This window comes from Delphinus delphis, chromosome 21 (genome assembly GCF_949987515.2).
Source record: "Delphinus delphis chromosome 21, mDelDel1.2, whole genome shotgun sequence".
In the NCBI taxonomy this organism is placed as follows: domain Eukaryota; kingdom Metazoa; phylum Chordata; class Mammalia; order Artiodactyla; family Delphinidae; genus Delphinus; species Delphinus delphis.
The window spans coordinates 2,114,126-2,132,162 of record NC_082703.1 but is presented as its reverse complement, the minus strand read 5'-3'; the positions used below and the strand labels follow the sequence as shown (position 1 = coordinate 2,132,162).

The 18,037-nt window shown below is 43.4% G+C and overlaps 1 protein-coding gene across 6 annotated transcripts in view; it reads right to left on the bottom strand.

The window, feature by feature from the left end:
• Window positions 1-15,941, bottom strand: part of INTS10 (integrator complex subunit 10) — a 36,946-nt gene extending 21,005 nt beyond the window's left edge. The window contains exons 1-9 of one of the 6 annotated variants that reach the window (XM_060001218.1): window positions 15,593-15,941; window positions 14,941-15,008; window positions 13,659-13,762; window positions 11,923-12,062; window positions 9,778-9,859; window positions 9,143-9,283; window positions 8,541-8,712; window positions 7,909-8,078; window positions 7,042-7,175 (exon numbers count right to left, since the gene is read on the bottom strand). In XM_060001218.1, the coding sequence (XP_059857201.1) occupies window positions 7,042-7,175; window positions 7,909-8,078; window positions 8,541-8,712; window positions 9,143-9,283; window positions 9,778-9,859; window positions 11,923-12,062; window positions 13,659-13,762; window positions 14,941-15,008; window positions 15,593-15,721 (1,140 nt within the window). In that variant the 5' untranslated portion in view covers window positions 15,722-15,941. The remainder of the gene's footprint in view (window positions 1-7,041; window positions 7,176-7,908; window positions 8,079-8,540; window positions 8,713-9,142; window positions 9,284-9,777; window positions 9,860-11,922; window positions 12,063-13,658; window positions 13,763-14,940; window positions 15,009-15,592) is intronic. The other 5 variants (XM_060001219.1, XM_060001220.1, XM_060001221.1 and 2 more) reach the window with 5 other exon arrangements.
• Between the last annotated feature and the right edge of the window lie 2,096 nt (window positions 15,942-18,037).

Sequence of the window (18,037 nt, the reverse complement as noted above, 5' to 3'; positions counted from 1 at the left end):
GGCAAAAGAAATAAAAACAAAAACAAACAAATGGCACCTAATTAAACTTATAAGCTTTTGCTCAGCAAAGAAACTCATAGGAATGCAAGAGATTTCTGTGCATCAATTTTGTATCCTGCTACTTTACCAAATTCATTGATTAGATCTAGTAGTATTCTGGTAGCATCTTTTCTTTTTGTTTTGTTTTGTTTCTTGTTTTTTTGTTATTGGCGGCATTGGGTCTTCGTTGCTGCACACGGGCTTTCTCTAGTTGAGGTGAGCGGGGGCTACTCTTCATTGTGGTGTGGAGGCTTCTCACTGCGGTGATTTCTCTTGTTGCAGAGCACAGGCTCTAGGTGTGCGGGCTTCAGCAGTTGTGGCTGGCGGGCTCTAGAGTGCAGGCTCAGTAGTTGTGGCGCATGGGCTTAGCTGCTCCGCAGCATGTGGGTTCTTCCCAGACCAGGGATCGAACCCGTGTCCCCTGCATTGGCAGGCATATTCTTAACCATTGCGCCACCAGGGAAGCCCTCTGGTAGCATCTTCATGATTCTCTATGTATAGTGTCATGTCACCTACAAACAGTGACAGTTTTACTTCTTCTTTTACGATTTGGATTCCTTTTATTTCTTTTTCTTCTCTGACTGCTGTGGCTAAAACTTCCAAAACTATGTTGAATAATAGTGGTGAGAGTGGGCAACCTTGTCTTGTGCCTGATCTTAGAGGAAATGGTTTCAGTTTTTCACCACTGAGAACGATGTTGGCTGTGGGTTTGTTGTATATGGCCTTTATTATGTTGAGGTAGGTTCCCTCTATGCCTACTTTCTGGAAGGTTTTTATCATAAATTGGTGTTGAATTTTGTCAAAAGCTTTTTCTGCATCTATTAAGATTATCATATGGTTTTTATCCTTCAGTTTCTTAATATGGCGTATCACATTGTTTGATTTGCATAGCAGTATACAAAATTAATGCACAGAAATCTCTTGCATTCCTATACACTAATGATGAAAAATATGAAAGTGAAATCAAGAAAACACTCCCATTTACCACTGCAACAAAAAGAATAAAATACCTAGGAATAAACCTACCTAAGGAGACAAAAGACCTCTATGCAGAAAACTGTAAGACACTGATGAAAGAAATTAAAGACAATACAAACAGATGGAGAGATATACCATGTTCTTGGATTGGAAGAATCAACATTGTGAAAATGACTATACTACCCAAAGCGATCTACAGATTCAATGCAATCCCTATAAACTACCAATGGCATTTTTCACAGAAGTAGAACAAAAAATTTCACAATTTGTATGGAAACACAAAAGACCCCGAATAGCCAAAGCAATCTTGAGAAAGAAAAATGGAGCTGGAGTAATCAGACTCCCTGACTTCAGACTATACTACAAAGCTACTGTAATCAAGACAGTATGGTACTGGCACAAAAACAGAAAGATAGATCAATGGAACAGGACAGAAAGCCCAGAGGTAAACCCATACACATATGGTCGCCTTCTCTTTGATAAAGGCGGCAAGAATATACAATGGAAGAAAGACAGGCTCTTCAATAAGTGGTGCTGGGAAAACTGGACAGCTACATGTAAAAGAATAAAATTAGAACACTCCCTAACACCGTAAACAAAAACAAACTCAAAATGGATTAATGACCTAAATGTAGGGTCAGACACTATAAAACTCTTCGAGGAAAACATAGGCAGAACACTCTACGACATAAATCACAGCAAGATCCTTTTTGACCCACCTCCTAGAGAAATGGAAATAAAAACAAAAATAAACAAATGGTACCTAATGAAACTTAAAAGCTTTTGCACAGCAAAGGAAACCATAAACAAGACCAAAAGACAACCCTCATAATGGGAGAAAATATTTGTAAACAAAGCAACTGACAAAGGATTAATCTCCAAAATTTACAAGCAGCTCATGCAGCTCAATATCAAAAAAACAAACAACCCAATCCAAAAATGGGCAGAAGACCTAAATAGACATTTCTCCAAAGAAGATATACAGACTGCCAACAAACACATGAAAGGATGCTCAACATCATTAACCATTAGAGAAATGCAAATCAAAACTACAATGAGGTATCACCTCACACCAGTCAGAATGGCCATCATCAAAAAATCTACAAACAATAAATGCTGGAGGAGGTATGGAGAAAAGGGAACCCCTCTTGCACTGTTGGTGGGAATGTAAATTGATACAGCCACTATGGAGAACAGTATGGAGGTTCCTTAAAAATTTAAAAATAGAACTACCATATGACCCAGCAATCCCACTACTGGGCATATATCCTGAGAAAACCATAATTCAAAGAGTCATGTACCACAATGTTCATTGCAGCGCTATTTACAATAGCCAGGACATGGAAGCAACCTAAATGTCCACTGACAGGTGAATGGATAAAGAAGATGTGGCACATATATACACTGGAATATTACTCAGCCATAAAAAGAAATGAAATTGAGTTATTTGTAGTGAGGTGGATGGACCTAGAGTCTGTCCTACAGAGTGAAGTAAGTCAGAGTGAAAAACAAATACCATATGGTAACACATACATATGGAATCTAAAAAAAAAAAAAAGTGGTTCTGAAGAACCTAGAGGCAGGACAGCAATAAAGACGCAGACGTAGAGAACAAACTTGAGGACACGGGGAGGGGGAAGCATAAGCTGGGACGAAATGAGAGAGTGGCATGGACATATATACACTACCAAATGTAAAACAGATAGCTAGTGGGAAGCTGCTGCATAGCGCAGGGAAATCAGCTCGTACTCTGTGACCACCTAGAGTGGTGGGGTAGGGAGGATGGGAGGGAGAGATGCAAGAGGAAGGGGATATGGGGATATATGTATATGTACAGCTGAATCACTTTGTTATACAGCAGCAAGTAACACACCATTGTAAAGCAATTATACTCCAGTAAAGATGTTTAAAAAAAAACAGAAAATCATAAGCAAAACGAACAGACAACCAATGGACTGGGAGAAAATATTTGCAAACAATGCGACCAACAAGGGATTAATTTCCAAAATATACAGACAGCTCATGCAGCTCAATATCAAAGAAACAAACAACCCAATCAAAAAATGGGCAGAAGACCTACACAGACATTTTTCCAAAGAGGACAAACAGATGGCAACAGGCACGTGAAAAGATGCTCAACAACACTAATTACTTGAGAAATGCAAATCAAAACTACAATGAGGTATCACCTCACACTGGTCAAGATGGCCATCATTAAAAAGTGTACAAATAATAAACACTGGAGAGGGTGTGCAGCAAAGGGAACCCTCCTGCGCTGTAGGTGGGAATGTAAATTGGTGCAGCCACTATGGAGAACAGTATGGAGGTTCCTTAAAAAACTAAAAGTAGAGCTACCATATGATCCATCAATCCCACTCCTGGGTATATATGTGGAAAAGACAAAAAGTCTAATTGGAAAAGATACATGCACCCCAATCTTCATAGCAGCACTATTCACAATGGTCAAGACATGGAAACAACCCAAGCGTCCATCAACAGATGACTGGATAAAGAAGATGTGGTATATATGTACAATGGACTACTCAGCCACAAAAAACAATGAAATAATGCCATTTGCAGGACCAATGGATGGACTTATTATACTAAGTGAAGTAAGTCAGAGAAAGACAAATATTATATGATATGACTTGTATGTAGAATCTAAAAAAAGACACAAATAAACTTATTTACAAAACAGAAACAAACTCACAGATATAAAAAACAAACTTATGGTGACCAAGGGGAAAGGGGGGGGCGGGGGGAGATAAACTAGGAGTATGGGATTAATAGATAAAAACTACTATATATAAAATAGATAACCAACAAGGACCTACTGCACAGCACAGGGAACTATATTTAATATCTTGTAATAACGTAGAATAGAAAAGAATCTGAAGTTGTACACCTGAAACTAACACAACATTGTAAAACAACTATAGTTAAAACAAACATAAAAAGCTCCAATCCTCAAGCTAAACTCAGAAAAAATTGGCACCTCCCTCCCACTACCTCCCCGTCCCACCCTAGTTAGTTTCATATCCTTATCCCCTTAGTAATGACACACACCCCAATTCCTTTCAAAACCAAAACCCATCTGTCAGGCATCTTAGCTCATCGGGGCCACATGTGGGCCACACGTGGGCCATCTAGTGAGATACAGTAATAGGAATGGTGTGTTCATCGCCGTGGCAACTCATGGAACATATTCCTGCCTCAAAATGAGATCAGGAGTTTCTGGAAGGGCCTCAGATGTGGTGGGGATAGTGTGGAGTTCCAACCAGTCTGTAAAATTTCGAGAAATTGATTTCAAAATACAGTAATGCACTCTGAGGCTCTGCAGGGATGCTCTGAAGCAGGAGTCTTGACCTCAGGGAAGGTACACGAGTGTACATGGTGGAACACCCTGCCCACAGGGAAGACTGCCCCCGGCTCCAGCTGCCTGGCAGGCACTTAGGCTGCGGGGAGAATGTCCACCCCACTGCAGGGGTGGGCCTCCACAAGGGCCAGCATTATCAGAGACACCAATTATTAAAGGGAAGTCAGACATCTGGATAGTGAGAGAAAGCTTCCAAGTTTTAGGTGCTAGGTTAGTAAAAACAAAACAAAACAAAACACCACGAGTAAAACAAGACAGGTCTGTGAGCTGAGCTCATGGGCCACCAGGTATGTCCCTTGCCACAATGGGACAAACAGACCTGGCTGGACCTGCACTGGGTGGGGCAGGCAGTGGGACGGAGACCCCAGACTGCCTGGAGGGTCAGAGCATGAGAGCAGAGCCTGCTAGACGGCACACGACGAGTGAAGGATGGAAGGAGGAACGGATGGGCCAGAGGCTACACAGCTGTACCACTGCCCGGACCCACACCCGGGAGGGCATGTGTGAATCCCCTCGCGCACCAGAGCTCACCTAAGGCCTGCTGGGGCGCAGGCACCGTTCAGATGGATGCCCAGACACTGCCACTGGCCCCGTGGAGCTTGTACTCTGGTGAAGGGACACGGACAGCAAACCAACCAATCAAGAAAGAATGAAAAATAAACTGCAATAAGGGCTATGCAGAATTAAGATACAGTAATAAAAAGAGAAAACTGATGGCCATTTGGAGGCAGCCTCCGGGAGAGAGCTCAGCTCTGGGCTGAGCACTGCCCGATGGGACCCAGCCAGGCACAGAAAGGCACTCCGCCCCAGTGCATGGCTATGAGCTGCGCCGGGGCCCGGGCAGGAGCAGCGGCAGCCAGTGTGTCTGCAGCACCGAGGGCGGCTCAGTGCATGCTCTGAAGCCAAAGGAAAGAGTCTGGATTTTATTCTTAGAGTGATGCGGAGCCGTCAGAGGCAGAAGCCGTGTCTTACTCACATTGTAAAAAGGTCACTAAGGCTGCTGGGGAGAGGAGAGATTGTGGGAGGCAAGAGTGCGAGCAGGGAGCCAGGATGATGACTCGGGTGAGCCGGGGCAGAGGCCGCGGTGCCTGGACAGGGAGGGGGTGGAGAGAAACTCAGGGCGCGGCTACGCTACATACACTGAATGACAGGCCACTGCTTTTCATTGAGACTAGGGACACACAACCTACCACCTACGTGGGTGGGAGAGGTGTCTGTGGTCTTACTGTGAAACCACACACCCTCAGAAAGCAGAAGGGAGAGCTGACAAGAGCTACCCCGCCTGGGAATGTCAGGAAAGAATGAAAGAGCAGACAGAGGGCATCTGGGAAAGCCTGGTTAGCACGGAGATCTCAGCCTGGGGTTCAGGGTTGGGCTTCAAAGCAAAATTGTGCATGTTGAGCATTTTTCTGTGGAAGGAAACAAACCAGTTTTTCAGAACTAGTTAATACCCTTACACGCACATTCAGAATGGGCCACGTCTTCCCACTCCAAACCATTTCATACTCCAGAGCCTTGGAGACATCAGATTAAACTGATTTTCAGACCTGTCTCTCATCAAGCCAGGGTCTCGTTAAATGTTACCCAAGGGCTGAAGAAGAGCATGTTAAGAAACTGAAAGGCGGAGAGAAGAGGGGACAGAAGTTGGGTGAGACTCCTGGCTGCCCTCACACTTCCACCAGAAGAGGGGCTGGCACGCTATGCCCTGCAGGACAAACCCTGCTGTCTCCCACTGTCTGTGGCTATTTCTGCACTTTAGGAGCAGAGCTGAGTATCTGCAATGCAGACGCATGGCCTGCAAAGCCTGAAACATTCACCACCCAGCATTTTACAGGACAAAGTTTGCTGAGACCTGACCGAGAGCATCCCCACTGTCACATTACATGACGGGCCTCCACAAAAGTGCTCCTTGAAAGAAAGGATTCCTCTGCTTAAAAAGAGTTCGAAAATCAGCGCTGGGCACTGGCTTGCCAGCAGGCCAGACCAGAAGACTGATGGTTCACTCTCTGGTTTCCTGCATCTTTGTGCAAGCTGCCCCTTCTTAACAAAATCTACTTCCCAGTTCCAAACAACAAAACCCTACGAGGCTGGCGTCAAATGCCAACCTCCTTCATGGGACCTTTCCAACATCTCCCCTGGGGTTATGACTTCCTACCCCGATGGCTAAGAACTCCCCGTTCGGCGGCCAGTGCCCCTCGGCACCCCGCTCTATATGTCCAAGGTAGTTTATTTGGTTTTGCCTTTTAAATTTAATCGATGGCACTAAGTCAAACAGGTAAAAACGACTTATACCAGGGCTCCTCAGCCTCAGCACTAGCGGCCTTTGGGGCTGGATAACGCTTTGCTGTGGGGCTCTCCTTGTGCACAGGAGCATGTGTAACAGCATCCCTGGCCTCCGTTCACTAGGTACTAACAGTAATCCCTCCCCACTGAGCCATGACCATCAGAAATGCCCTCGGACACTGTCAAATAACCCAGGGGGCAAAATCACCTCTAGTGGAGAACCACTGATTTTATATAGTAATTATATTTTATAATTAAAAGACCCAAGCTTTATCAATTTAGCTCCAGAGCCATGTTTTACAAAGATTCATTTCTAGCAAACCATAAACATATAATCTGTTAACAATTATATCTGAAAGAATTACCATGGTTTTTTCTCTTCCCTCAGCTAGTTTCCTCTTTTTATGTATGTGTTTATTGCGATCGATCTCTACATCACCGTATACATTTGATATGTCCTCCAGAAGAACCAGTGGAACTTGGCTAGGGGCATTAGGACCTGTGGATGGAGGGAAAACACCAACACTTAAAAATGCAGCAGGGAAACAGTACTTAATATCAGGTGGAAATTTACTCAAACATCGTGTGAAAATACATTCAGTATCATCCCAGCTAGGTAAACAAATAAGTATACATATACAGAAATGAAAAACTGTACAGATATAAACCAAATTGTTAATAAAGGTTCTTTCTCAGTGGTGGACAATTTTTTACAATGATCACGAAGCATAAAATTACCAAAAAAAGAAAAACTACCAAGTCACACATACACACATACATTATTGTTATAAATTCCAAACAAATCTAAATATATGAAACACTATAGTCAATACACAAAAATGAGAGCTGCATTATACTGGAAGTATTGTGGGTGATCTCACCCTGTAGTTTTCCTGTTTTTCACATTCTCTAGAATTTATATGCATACATCTTATTTTAAAAATCTTTGTCTGTTGAGAAGTCATTGTGAAATCTACTTCAGTACTTAGCTACATCTGCTGCTTTTTTAAAAGAGGCATTCAATATCTGTAGTTTCACAGTACCACTACATCCTTTGATATATAAGTTTTTAATGAAAACTTTCTTACATAAAAATCAACAACTAATGAAAGCTCTGGCATCACCCCGCAATTACTTGGATCCAAGAACAATGTTAAGGTAAACATTTTCATCTTCCTCACCACCCACAATGAGGCCAGTATTTTGAGACACTCTAAAATTCTTCAACCAACCTTGGAATAGAGACGGCTGTATGCTGCTGACATACTGAAATGCATTCTTAAAGAAGACCAACATAGTGGAATAAACCACTTGGTTTTTATATTTTGCATGAGCTTCGTTATCAAAGTTGTTCATGTATCTGCAGAGATCCTTCATTCTATGCAAAATATCACCATAGCTTCTGAAAGGTGAAGGACAATAAAAATTATTTAATTACTCTGGGCTTGTCAGCAAAAGGTCTACCAGAGAAAAGCCCCAATAGAACCATTACAACTACCAAATGTGGCTCTAGGCATGTAAAACTATTCTTCATTGTCTGCATACGGATGCAAATTCCTCTTCCGAATTAGAGCAGCAACAGGCCAAGAGTTCATGACACAAACATGCCAAGTAGCTTCTCTTTCCTCTAAACACCAAGGAGTTCTTCAAACTCAATATCATCTTAAGAGTTCATACTCCCGTTGGGAATCTTTTAATAAAGTGAAAAACCACACTCTTTTGCATAAATACTGAGTGTTACAGAATTTGCCCAGACAGAGGTGTCCCTATACATTATATGCTTTTAGAAAAAAGTATTTTGTTTTATAGAGAGTATGCTATCAAAAGATTTGTTATGCAATCTTAGAAATGAACAGTTTTGTACCGTCTTCCTTTATCCATCTGCCAGTCACATCTCATTCCAACAACATTCAAAATCTTAAACAACCTCTCCCAAGGGTCCACGATCTGGGATGATTTTTCAGTCAGCCCCTCTATTATGTACTTCTGAGAGCTACGTTTGCTCGGTGACATTAAATCAGACGTTTCCTGGGTACCTGAGATGTGAACAAAAAGTAGTTTACAATTACCATTACTACTTACTATTTATGCAGTACTTTATAGAGAAAAAACGTCTAACTCCCCATGCAAGAGGCAAGAACACAGAACTTCAACATGTTGTGTGTTTTATTCAAAGACCCACCACTGGCCCCTGGTAGAGTAGGAAGGGACCTTTGAGCTGTGGTTAACGTATGAAGCTAACCTTACAGTTCAGCAGGTTCACTGCTTCAATCGAGGGGTAAAACTGGCTCCAGAAAAGTCTCATCTCTTAACTGTAGTGTTTTTTTCTAGGAACCATCTTTTAGCAAGACTATCAAACTGGTATGTATCCAGAGGAGAATAATCAGAATGTTGAGGGATTTCTGAGCTTGAAATTTTACAAAGTAAGAAATACAATAAAATAAACTGCAGGTTATTCCCACTTACCTTGATGCTGACTCTCTATTTGAGTAGACCTAGTGACATAATTGATATAAAATTCAGCTGCTTTGTTCAAGTACTTATACAACAAATTGGCGGGCAACCGAACATCATGGTTGTTAATTATTAGAGGAAGGACATCACACACTGTTGAAGAGGGAAAATGAGGAAAAACCGATTAAGCTGTTTGTCTACTCTAGGGTTCTGGCAAAAACAAAATTTATTTTAGAGTTCACTTAATGTAGTACCTGAAATATATAGGCAAAAAAGAAACCCCTTATGGCACATTTATTTAAAAAATGCAGTGCAGAGGGACACCAGTGGATGGAGTCAGGAAGGAAACACACAGGCAGATTCCACATTATGAGTGATGTTTGGGTGGAAATTCAGGTGTTTATTAGTATGCCTCATACTCAAATACATGGTTACACATATTCTTTCAGAAGTATCAACTATTACATAATAAAAATTTAGGAGTTGTTTAAGATGCTTTCTGAACTGAAAAAATAAACACGGATTTAAATCCCATAATACGAAGAGTTCCTCTGCTTTCCACAAATGACCTTATTTCTGAAATGACACTTACCCCCAGCATATTCTACTTAGCATAAGGAATGAATACAAAATGTAATTTTTCTTACCAAATAATTTTCTAAAGCAGTTAACAGGAGATTCTTGCTCTTCAATAGTTTCAGCCTCCAACAGTGCCTCCCCAAGGCCAACCTGTTTCAAAATACAATTAATCATCTGTGTTAAGTTTCAGATGTCAGAATTACATGAATAAACACCATATTTGATTTACCACATAGTTTGTATATTCAAACTTACCCAAGAAACAAATATTATCATTTTAAAGACTAGAAAACAAAAGAATGCATCAGCAACACCACCCAGAAGGGAACCCTACATTCACCTGACCACAGACCACTCTGTCTTGGTTATTCTCCCCTGAACTAGTAAAATTAAAATGTCTAAGAAACTTAATGGAAGCACTGGAGCTAGTTTGATAATACAGATGTAGAGATTTTTCTAAGAAATGTAGAAACTAACTTTATTCTCTACATCAAGATGTATCATGTAGACAAAACAACATTTTCAAGAGTTGCCGGGAGTAGTCAGTCATACAGCCTGGACTAGGTCGGACACAACTGTTTGAGAAGGCCACCTTCCCATTACTGATGCCCTAGCCTAGTAGAAAGCTGGCTTCTCCAAATCCACCAACACCTGCATCATCTTCCTTGCAACCACCTGGGGATGCATGGGGTGGGGGGAGAGGGGAACCATGTAAACAATTACATGAGACAGAAAGTTAAAAGAGTAATCGTCAGGGAGGACACCAGGTTGAACAGCATCCCCCCAAAATTCACGTCCACTCAGAACCTCAGAATGTGACCTCATATATTTTTTTATCTTATAAAAAAGGTCTTCGTGGGACTTCCCTGGTGGTGCAGTGGTTAAGAATCCGCCTGCCAATTCAGGGGACACAGGTTCGAGCCCTGGGCCGGGAAGATCCCACATGCCGCCGAGCAACTAAGCCCGTGTATCACAACTACCGAGCCTGTGCTCTAGAGCCCGCGAGCCACAACTACAGAGCCCACATGCTACAACTACTGAAGCCTGCATGCCTAGAGTCTGTGCTCCGCGGCAAGAGAAGCCACCGCAGTGAGAAGCCCGCGCACCGCAATGAAGAGTAGCCCCCGCTCACCGCAACTAGAGAAAGCCTGTGCGCAGCAAAGAAGACCCAACGCAGCCAAAAAAAAAAGGTCTTCGTAGAAGTCATACTGGATCAGGGTGGGTCCTAAATCCAATGACTGGTATCTTTATAAGAAGGTCATGTAAAGACACAGGGACACAGACCACAAAGAAGGCCACGTGACAACAGAGGCAGAAACTGAGAGATGAAGCTGCAAGCCAAAGAATGACAAGGATCGCTGGTGCCCCAGAAGCCAGGATGAGGTGAGCAGGAGTCCTCCCCAGAGCCTTCACGGGGAGCACGGCCCTGCCCATACCTTGCTTTTGGGCTTCGAGCTTCCAGAATTGTGAAAGAATAAACTTCTGTTGTTTTAAGGCACCCAGTTTCTGGTATTTTGTTACGGCGGTCCTTGAAACTAATATACGGACGTACAGAGAAGGTTAACTGGGGCCAGCAGCCAGAAAAGTGGAGCCAGAAAGAATAAGCCAAAGAGGTTGAATTAAGAAAGTTAAAGATTTGAATCCCACTTCTCCGTTACTGGCTACGGGAAGTGACTAACATATATGTAAAGTAGGATGCTGTCTACCTCAACGGATCTAAGGAGTATAGAAGGACCTACTGAACACCGACCAATGCCTGCCAGTAGCACTCAATAATAATTAGAGATATGAGGAAAGGGCAGAGTAGAGGGAAAACAGTGACCATATGGCAAAAGCATATGAAAAACGTTAAGAATACAAACTATGGCTCTCCTTTAAATTCAAACACACTGTTCAATACAATGAAACAGATTATTTTTTAAAACTTTAGTGAACTTCACAAATTGAAGATAAGTTGCACTGTCAAGGCTTGGTAATTGTTTCCTCACACTGGTAACACAACTCCTACTGGATATTCATAGAGTTTGGTAACAGTGACACCCTTTTAGCTTTACTGACAAAAATTCCTTGATTTGAATTCAATCTTATCTGGTACTCCTCAGAATTAGAATAATCTACTTTAGAATAATACACACTGTAGCTCTTAAACATACTCGTGAGTCCACTGATCAATTTTATACTCTTTTATGAAAAAGGAAAGGATCAAATCTTACCCCATGCTGTACCACCGTTTCAGGGAATCGTCTCAAAAGTAGAAGCAACATTTCTGATCGTTCCAAAGTGTTGAAGCATTGTTCCGTAACCTTTAGTAACATTTCACACTGGACCCGACCAGGAAGAGTTTCAAATAAACCTGTATATAACATATTTCACTTTTAAAAGTTTCTTTCAGAAAGAAAATACGGAAGCAAAAGTGGAAATAAGGCATCATCATGTACAGAATGGTATATACTAAGTGAAGAATCACTATTGTTGGAGTTCACCTACAACCTGGAAGGCTTTGGGGTCAGATATTATTGGGCATAAGATATTTGCTGAATGACGATAAAACCTTTGGAGGCCTTATTGGATCTAGAAGAGAAGAATGATGTCTGGGAAGGGTCACAGCAGTGTTTGCTGCTGACTGAGATAAAAAACACTCACTTAAGTTGAAATGACCTAAACAATCTACTTTCTTTTTTATCCAAAATCTGAAATACTGGATTGGCTATAGCAACCAACACAGAGTGAAGGTTAATGAGAAAGGTCATAAATTACTAAAAGTTTCTCTCCTGTTCTGTGGAGATCTGTCTAATCTACAGATGTTTTATGATTACTGTAGAACTTGTTAAAATATATTCAGTTTCCCAGGCTAACTGATAAATCCACATCCTTTAAGAAAGTTTAAAGGGTTCTAAGCATATGCTCAAGGGATCAAGTGACATCATTTGTACAGGCTTCAGTTGCCAAGAACAAAACATGCATATGGGTACCAATACCACAGATGTGACTTTTTTGTGAAATTACTACACAGAACTTGGTATTCCAGAGGTTTTAAAAAGAATTATATGTTTTTTATTATAATATAATTCTACTTGGAAACATTTTGGTATATCTACAACTGTATTATATGAGATAGCACCATCATTATGTTCTAATAACAGTAAAAAGAATGATCACTTTCTAGATATTTCTGTTTTTCAGAAAATTATTATTTTTAAAATTAACAGCTCAATAAAACTGCATCTTATTGGGTTCACAGTTGTGAGTCACTTTTACTATGGTGAAATAATTGCTAGTATTTTTACCCAAGTAGGCAAAACTTCCAAAATATAATTACTTTTAATCTCATGCAGACATTTTATAAAAATTAGATGAATTATCTTCTTTTACATTTTTGCTTCTAATTTTATAAATTATGTATATTGCTAGAGTATGTAGCATAAAACACATTATTATATCTTATCTCTGATATCTTAATGATAGCTTTAATACCTTAGCTATTTATTGATGTTGATAATTTTATTTTTTACATCTTTATTGGAGTATAACTGCTTTACAACGTTGTGCTAGTTTCTGCTGTACAACAAAGTGAATCAGCTATACGTATACATATATCCCCATATCCCCTCTCTCTTGCTTCTCCCTCCCACCCTCCCTATCCCACCCCTCTAGGTGGTCACAAAGCTGATCTCCCTGTGCTGTGTAGCAGCTTCCCACTAGCTATTTTACATTTGGTAGTGCATATATGTCAGTGCTACTCTCTCACTTTGTTCATCTTCCCCTTTCCCCCTGTGTCCTCAAGTCTGTTCTCTACGCCTGTGTCTTTATTCCTGTCCTGCCACTAGGTTCATCAGAACCATTTTTTTTAGATTCCATATACATGCGTTAGCATACGGTATTTGTATTCCTCTTTCTGACTTACAGAAGTAGTAATTTATACACCAGTAAGTTATCATTTTATTCTTACTTCTTAAAAATTGGGTTTGTTTATCCTGTGAATCGTTTCTTAATGCTGATGTAATAATGCTGATTTCTCTCCACACCACGGGCTGATCTGGGAAATTCACAAACCTATTTTTAAAATGAATGCATTAAATTAAAATGTCAGATTCTAAATAGTATCCAAAAAAGAAAGTAAAACGCTAGCATCAGAGAAAAACACATTTTACTATATTCCAAGTGAATACATAGATGTACCAAAACAAACTGAAATAAAGATATAAAAATAAAAACTAACAAAAATGAGGGTACTCACAAAAGTCTTTAGTTTTTTTTAATAAGTGAAAAGACAAGTGTCCATAATATGCAAAACACTACTAAACGGCAAACAAGAAAAAAAAAACTCCCCAAAGAAAAAAATGGGCAAAGGTAAATCACAGAAAAAATACAAACAGCCAAATATTTGAAAAGATACTCAGTCTTATTAGTAATACAACAAACACAAATCTTTAAAAAATAGCAAGATATTGCCTTCTCCTACAGCACCGGCAAAAATTGACAGCTGAGGGAAAGACGGATAATATCCAATGCTGGCGAAGGTGTGGGAAAACAGGCACTCAAAGACGGTCAGTGGAGATGTAAACTGAACAGTACTTTTTGGAGAGTAATCTGACAGTGCATCGAAATTTAAAATGCGCATACCCTTCGACTAGGAAAACCTACTCTAAGAATCTACTCTACAGAAAAACACCCAAATGTGAGTACAAAACTGCTTTCTGACACCCTGAATATAATTTCAAACAACTGGAAACTACCTAAATGTCCGCCGACAAAAGAGGGCTGAAACGCTATGCAGACAGGAGAAAGAACCAAGTAGATCCCTACATGCTGGCCTGGAAAGAGCCCCATCACAGTGGGTGTTTAGTAGGCGCTCACCGCTGCAACTCCTCCCCCAGAACCTACTGATGCGTCCTGGGCCGTACATGCACACAGACACACACACTCCTGAATTCGGGCCGAGGTTAGGAGGGACTTCCACTGATTATTCTTTATACTTCAGTACCGTCGCAACTTCTGCGAGGAGCCTGTATTACGTTATTCCCAAAGTAAAATAAATGATTGAATGGAAGAGCTGTAACAAGAATAAAACCTAAGAAGACTTCCCTGCAGTTAACGGAAGGCCTAGACCACTACCAAGTTAAGCTTTAGGTGCCGGACACGCAGATGAACTTGAGGACCTTCCCCCAACTCCCTCTGCCACAGACAGAACGGAAACCTCCCGAGAGGTGCGGGGCGGCGTCCCCACTCACATGTCGTAGAGCAGCCTCCCGGCGGTGGCCGTCCGCTCCGCGTTCCGCTCGATGGTGTACATCTCATACTGCAACACGGGCCGGGGCCGCGTCAGGCCCTCCGCCCGGCCGGCCCGGCTCACCCCACCGCCCCGGAGGTCCCAGGGTCGGGCATCACGTGCTGACGGAGCCTCAGGGCTCGCGCCGCGCGGCCCCGGAGCCCCGGATTAGCGCAGGCACGTCTCCGGCGGCCAGCGGGGCTTCTGACTATCCCGGACGGCAACGCGGTGCAGGTCTATGCCGTTCGCGTCACTCGGATGCCTTTATCAACCGCGGGGCCCGCAGATGCGCGGTATTGGTCCCCTCACACAGCCGCAGCCCGGAGCTGGCGCCTGTGTTCACTACACTGCACCCCAGCTCCCTCCCACGGGGACCTAGAACACCCCACCCCGGCCCTGCCCCCGCCACTACCCGCGCCCACGCGGCTGCCGTCCGGACCCACGAGCCGGCGGGCGGCCTTCCCAGGCGGCGCGAGGCGCTGTCCCGACCGCCAAGAGGGTAACGCTCCCGTCGCCCCGACCCGGAGCGGGGCCCGGGGTCCCCTGGGCCGGGCTTGCTGGGGGCTCAGGGAAGCGGGGAGGAGCGCCCCACCTGCGCCCCCGCCCGGCCTCACCTGGATGTTGAAGTCTGCGGGGTAGAGGCTGCGGGCCGTGATCAGCCAAGCCTTGGCGGCCCACAGGTCCTGCTGCACCAGCTCGCGGGCTCGCTGCACCAGGAACTCACAGTCGCCCTGGGCCGACATGACGCGGGAGGCCTCAGGCGGCCTGAGGCTGCCGGACCTTCCGGCTGGGGGACGCCCCCGACCTCGCCGCCGCGGCCCGTGCTGCCGCCGCCGCCGCCGCCACCGCCGCGGACGCTACTGCGCAAGTCCGGGGTCGCGCGGCAGCCGCAGGGTGGATCCGGGAGGGCTTCCGGGCTTCGCGAGTAGCCTCCTCCCGGGCACTCTGCGCCTCTGCCCGGCGGCTTCCTCCTCTGGGGACCTAGTGCGTTCGTCACGGCTCTTCCAGGTCGCCTCCAAGACGCGGAGGAGCGGATTCTCACCCTGCTCGGGAGCGACCCCGGTGCAGCCAGGGAGCATGCGCGGAGCCCGGTCCTGGCGGCGCCGGGGAGCCGGGTGGTCAGTCTTGGCTGGGCAGCCGGGGGCCGGGCGGGGAAGACGCTGGAGGGGGGAGCGCCGAGGGGCTTCGCTGAGGCGGCGGGAAGAGCCCCCTCGGGACCTCCGGATCGGATGTACAGAAAGGCTCACTCTGCTCTCGGTCAGGCGGTAAAGCCAGCGTTTGGACCGGTCCTCAGCACAGTCATGTCTCATGGTCGTTGCTTCTTTATTCCCTGGTTTCTCCGAAAAGCATTTATTGAGCCAATTGCAGTCTTAGTACTTTGCAGGTGCTTGGCTGCATGCCGGGAGCTACCGAGCCGTTTATCCTGTTCCAACCTGAGTTTACAGTGTTAGGGACCTGTGACCTACAAAAAATAGCTGTTTTAATTCTCTTTCAACCAGAATCAGTGTCATTTTCACCAAATGAAAACAAAACAGTCTACCTGATCTCGTGAAGGGAGGCCACACTTAGGAACCGGAGGAAGCAGCATTTATTCGCCTAATAGGAGGCATGTGCCAAAATGTGTGTTCCCAACAGTTCGTTGGAGTCTCCAATCCAAGGTCTATATACAAAACTTTTAGCAGGTTCTAGTACCACTGATATCTTGGACTTAAAACCGAGATTAGGGATTCAAAACTGATATTTTTGGAAAAAAAAAGAAATGACTATATACTTCATACATGGAAACATTATAAATATGGTAAATAAATATAAATATATACTTACTATCGAGGGCAAAGAATGTTGCCTGCCATCCTAGTAAATAATGACTATTGCCTGCCCGCAAGCGCAAGCTATCAGCCACTGTAGCCTGGCCCCCCTCCACCCCCCGCCCCCCATTAGTGCCCCATGAGCGGAATTCAGGATGGAGAAAAACAGGATAGTGGCCCTACATAAAGATGCATACCTAAGGAGTAACTTTAATGACCCAGACTCTTGCATCTTCCCATGTGTGTTTTTCAGAGAAACTCTTATATATCCTCACTCCCCCTTACCTCTTTGGAACAGTCCTGCAGAGCTATCTGAGAGGCTGTCTCCCAGGCGATGGTCCTCAGTAAGGTCCCCAAATAAAACATAACTAGTAACTTTTAGGTTGTGCATTTTTCTTCAGTCAACACTGTGGTTATACGTAAAGTAAAATATATACTTCGTAATTATAATAATTTAAAAATAAACAACCGTGGGACTTCCCTGGGGGTCCAGTGGTTAAGACTGTGACCCCACTGCAGGGGGTACAGGTTGGCTCCCTGGTCAGGGAAGTAAGATCCTGCATGTGGTGTGGTGCGGCCGAAAAAATAATAAAATAAAAACAACCGTAAAGTTAGTGGTGAATTAGTGTGTTAGTTTTAGAGGAAAGTACCAAGAAGATGAGGCTTTAAGGAACACCATGTAAAGCGCTAACGCTATCAAATCCATCAATGTCCTGGCTCTTTTGCTATTTCGCTCATAATACCAGTCTAAAAATGTTAACTTTAGTAGCTCCCCTCTTATTTTAAAACCTTGATTTTAAAAACTCGATTTTGTTTCATTAGTATCCTCAATGATATCTTTAGGTAAGAGTCATTGCTTTACCCTCAGTCACTCTGATACATTAATTGTATTAGCGCTTTGGGAAGCATTATGGTTCCTAACGCTATTTAATGTCCTCTGATTATGCACAGGAACAGCGTGATTATGCGATCACTTTGTAGGCTGGGATGGATTGCTCAGTGATAGAATTCTTTCAGCTTTGTAGAAAGGAAGGTAGAAAATTGAATTTAAACAGATCAGGGGACTTCCCTTTGGTCCAGTAGTTAGGACTCGGCGCTTTCATTGCCATGGCCCCGGGTTAAATCCCTGGTCGGAGAACTAAGATCCTGCAAGTGTGGCCAAAAAAAGAAAAAGGATACACACACACACACACACACACACACACACACACACATATATATATGTGTATATATATATACATAAATATAAAA